A 2,064-nucleotide genomic window follows, 5' to 3' on the forward strand; every position below is an offset into this window, starting at 1 on the left:
AGGCCTGAAGGAGTTAACACATCCTTCAGCAGTGCCTCCTTTACAGCTCTGGAGTATTTTGGACCCTGAAAACCTGGATTATTATTTATTTAAAGTATGAGAAGAGTCCATTTGGAAGAAAAACCTCATTCACCAAACAAGAAAGGATATACCTGCAAATGACACTTGAAAATAAGATGACCAGAAAATGTCTGCTACAAACAGCAAGGGATTTGAACTTAATCCACACCTAATTATACGGCAAAATAAAAGATAACATGCGAGGCGTGTGCAGCCTCGCCGCCCGGTGCAGACCTTCGGGAAGGAGGTGCAGGCCTGGTGTGATCTTCTGTTTGGACAGAGTGAAAGAGACCATGCAGAAGGACTCCGGCCCTCTAGTGCCTTTACATTGGCTTGGCTTTGGCTATGCAGCACTGGTTCCTTCCGGTGGGATCATTGGCTATGTAAAAGCAGGCAGTGTCCCATCCCTGGCCGCTGGGCTCCTCTTTGTTGCATTAGCAGGCCTGGGTGCCTATCAGCTGTCTCAGGATCCAAGGAACATTTGGGTTTTCTTAGTTACATCTGGAACTCTGGCTGGCATTATGGGAATGAGATTCTACCACTCTGGAAAATTTATGCCTGCAGGCTTAATTGCAGATGCCAGTTTGCTGGTGGTCGCCAAACTTGGAATTAGTGCGTTGAGTAAACCCCATCAGTAGTAGTCATGGCCCAGCTTGGACTCACGAAGAATTTTTAAATTTCCACTATTTTTAACATATTAAGATAAATAAGTACAGCATTTTCACATATTCTGACATTTTACTTAAAACAAAAACAAAAAAACCAACACTGAACTTTGCAGAGAAAAAAATCAGTCATTATCTTTACAACCCTGAAGAGGTGGGTAGAATGTAACATAAGAGCTTCTTCCTGCAGTTTGATTCCTGTATGTTGGTGTTATCTGTTCTCTCTGAATGTATAGGTAAAATCTCCAGGAATAAAATGTAAGGTGTCACCATTGGGGCCCCCAAAACCCCATGCTCTACTCAGAGGAACAGTGTGAAAAAGATCTCTTAACGAGATTTAGGCTATCTGTTCTTTTGTTTATCTTGGAGCACAGACCTACTTTGAAATTATGTTAAATCAAGTAAAATAAAGTTTACTGTAAATAAAAAAAAAAAAAGATAAGATGCTTCCAGAATCAAGGAGACAAGTCAGCTTTAAAATGCTGCTTCATGGGCAGAACCCAGTCAGACCACCTATGGATAAATTTGATGTTCACTAACTCAGAACAGGAAGAAAAAGAAAGAATTCTCACTGTATCCACCAACCAGCATATTTTCTATCACAACAATGATAATTTTATGGGAACTCTGATAACTTTTTGAATTTTTCTAATTATTCCAAATGTTGATCAAGGTTCTTTTGTTTACAAGTATGACCGATTCTATTTTCTAAAGATGTCCACATTAATATACATTCTGGTCACATGTTCTCACAACGTGATGTAACATTTCTTCATTGAGAGGCAGCAAGCCTCTTGAGCCTGGGTGGATCTGAGTAACTTCCTCCACAAATAGGATGAGGTGGAAATTATCCCACATGACTTTGGAAACTAGGTCATAAAAGGTGATACGGCTTCCACCTGGCCCTCTCTCCTTGGGACCTGTATCTTTGGAGCCCTGAGCCTCCAGGGGAAAATCCATCTACATTGAAGCCACTATGATAAAGAGACCACAGATGGATAGAGAGATATCCACATAGCTCCAGCTCTTCCAGTCCCCAGCTAATTGAGTCTTCCCAGGCCAGGCATAGGTAAGAGTTTAGACAATTTCAGCCCCTGGCCTTCAAACTGCCCCAGCTGAAACCGAGCTGTAGTGAAAACAAGCTGTCCATGCAAAGCCCTACTCAGAGTGCAGATTTTTAAGCAAAATAAGTGTTCTTACTTAAGGCATTAAATTTTGGGGTGGCTTTTGTTACACAGCCATAGTAGCCGGAACAGCAAGTAACAGAAGCCCCTCAAGTTAGCATTATCAAAACAATGGAGGTTATAATATAAGATTCAAGGCAGCCAATGGCGCCCCC

General features: G+C 41.7%; 1 protein-coding gene across 1 annotated transcript; it reads left to right on the top strand.

Annotated features, from left to right (window-relative positions):
- Positions 1–268: 268 nt before the first annotated feature.
- Positions 269–1,155, top strand: LOC130844117 (transmembrane protein 14C-like). The gene has a single exon (XM_057720213.1). The coding sequence runs from the start codon at positions 354–356 to the stop codon at positions 696–698; it is 345 nt and encodes a 114-aa protein (XP_057576196.1). The 5' UTR covers positions 269–353; the 3' UTR covers positions 699–1,155.
- The last annotated feature ends 909 nt before the right edge of the window (positions 1,156–2,064 follow it).

The sequence above is a fragment of the Hippopotamus amphibius genome, chromosome 2, assembly GCF_030028045.1.
Source record: "Hippopotamus amphibius kiboko isolate mHipAmp2 chromosome 2, mHipAmp2.hap2, whole genome shotgun sequence".
In the NCBI taxonomy this organism is placed as follows: Eukaryota; Metazoa; Chordata; class Mammalia; order Artiodactyla; family Hippopotamidae; genus Hippopotamus; species Hippopotamus amphibius.

Excerpts from the sequence above, each read along its gene's own strand:
- LOC130844117 (XM_057720213.1), top strand. The coding sequence starts at position 354 with ATGCAGAAGGACTCCGGCCCTCTAGTGCCTTTACATTGGCTTGGCTTT.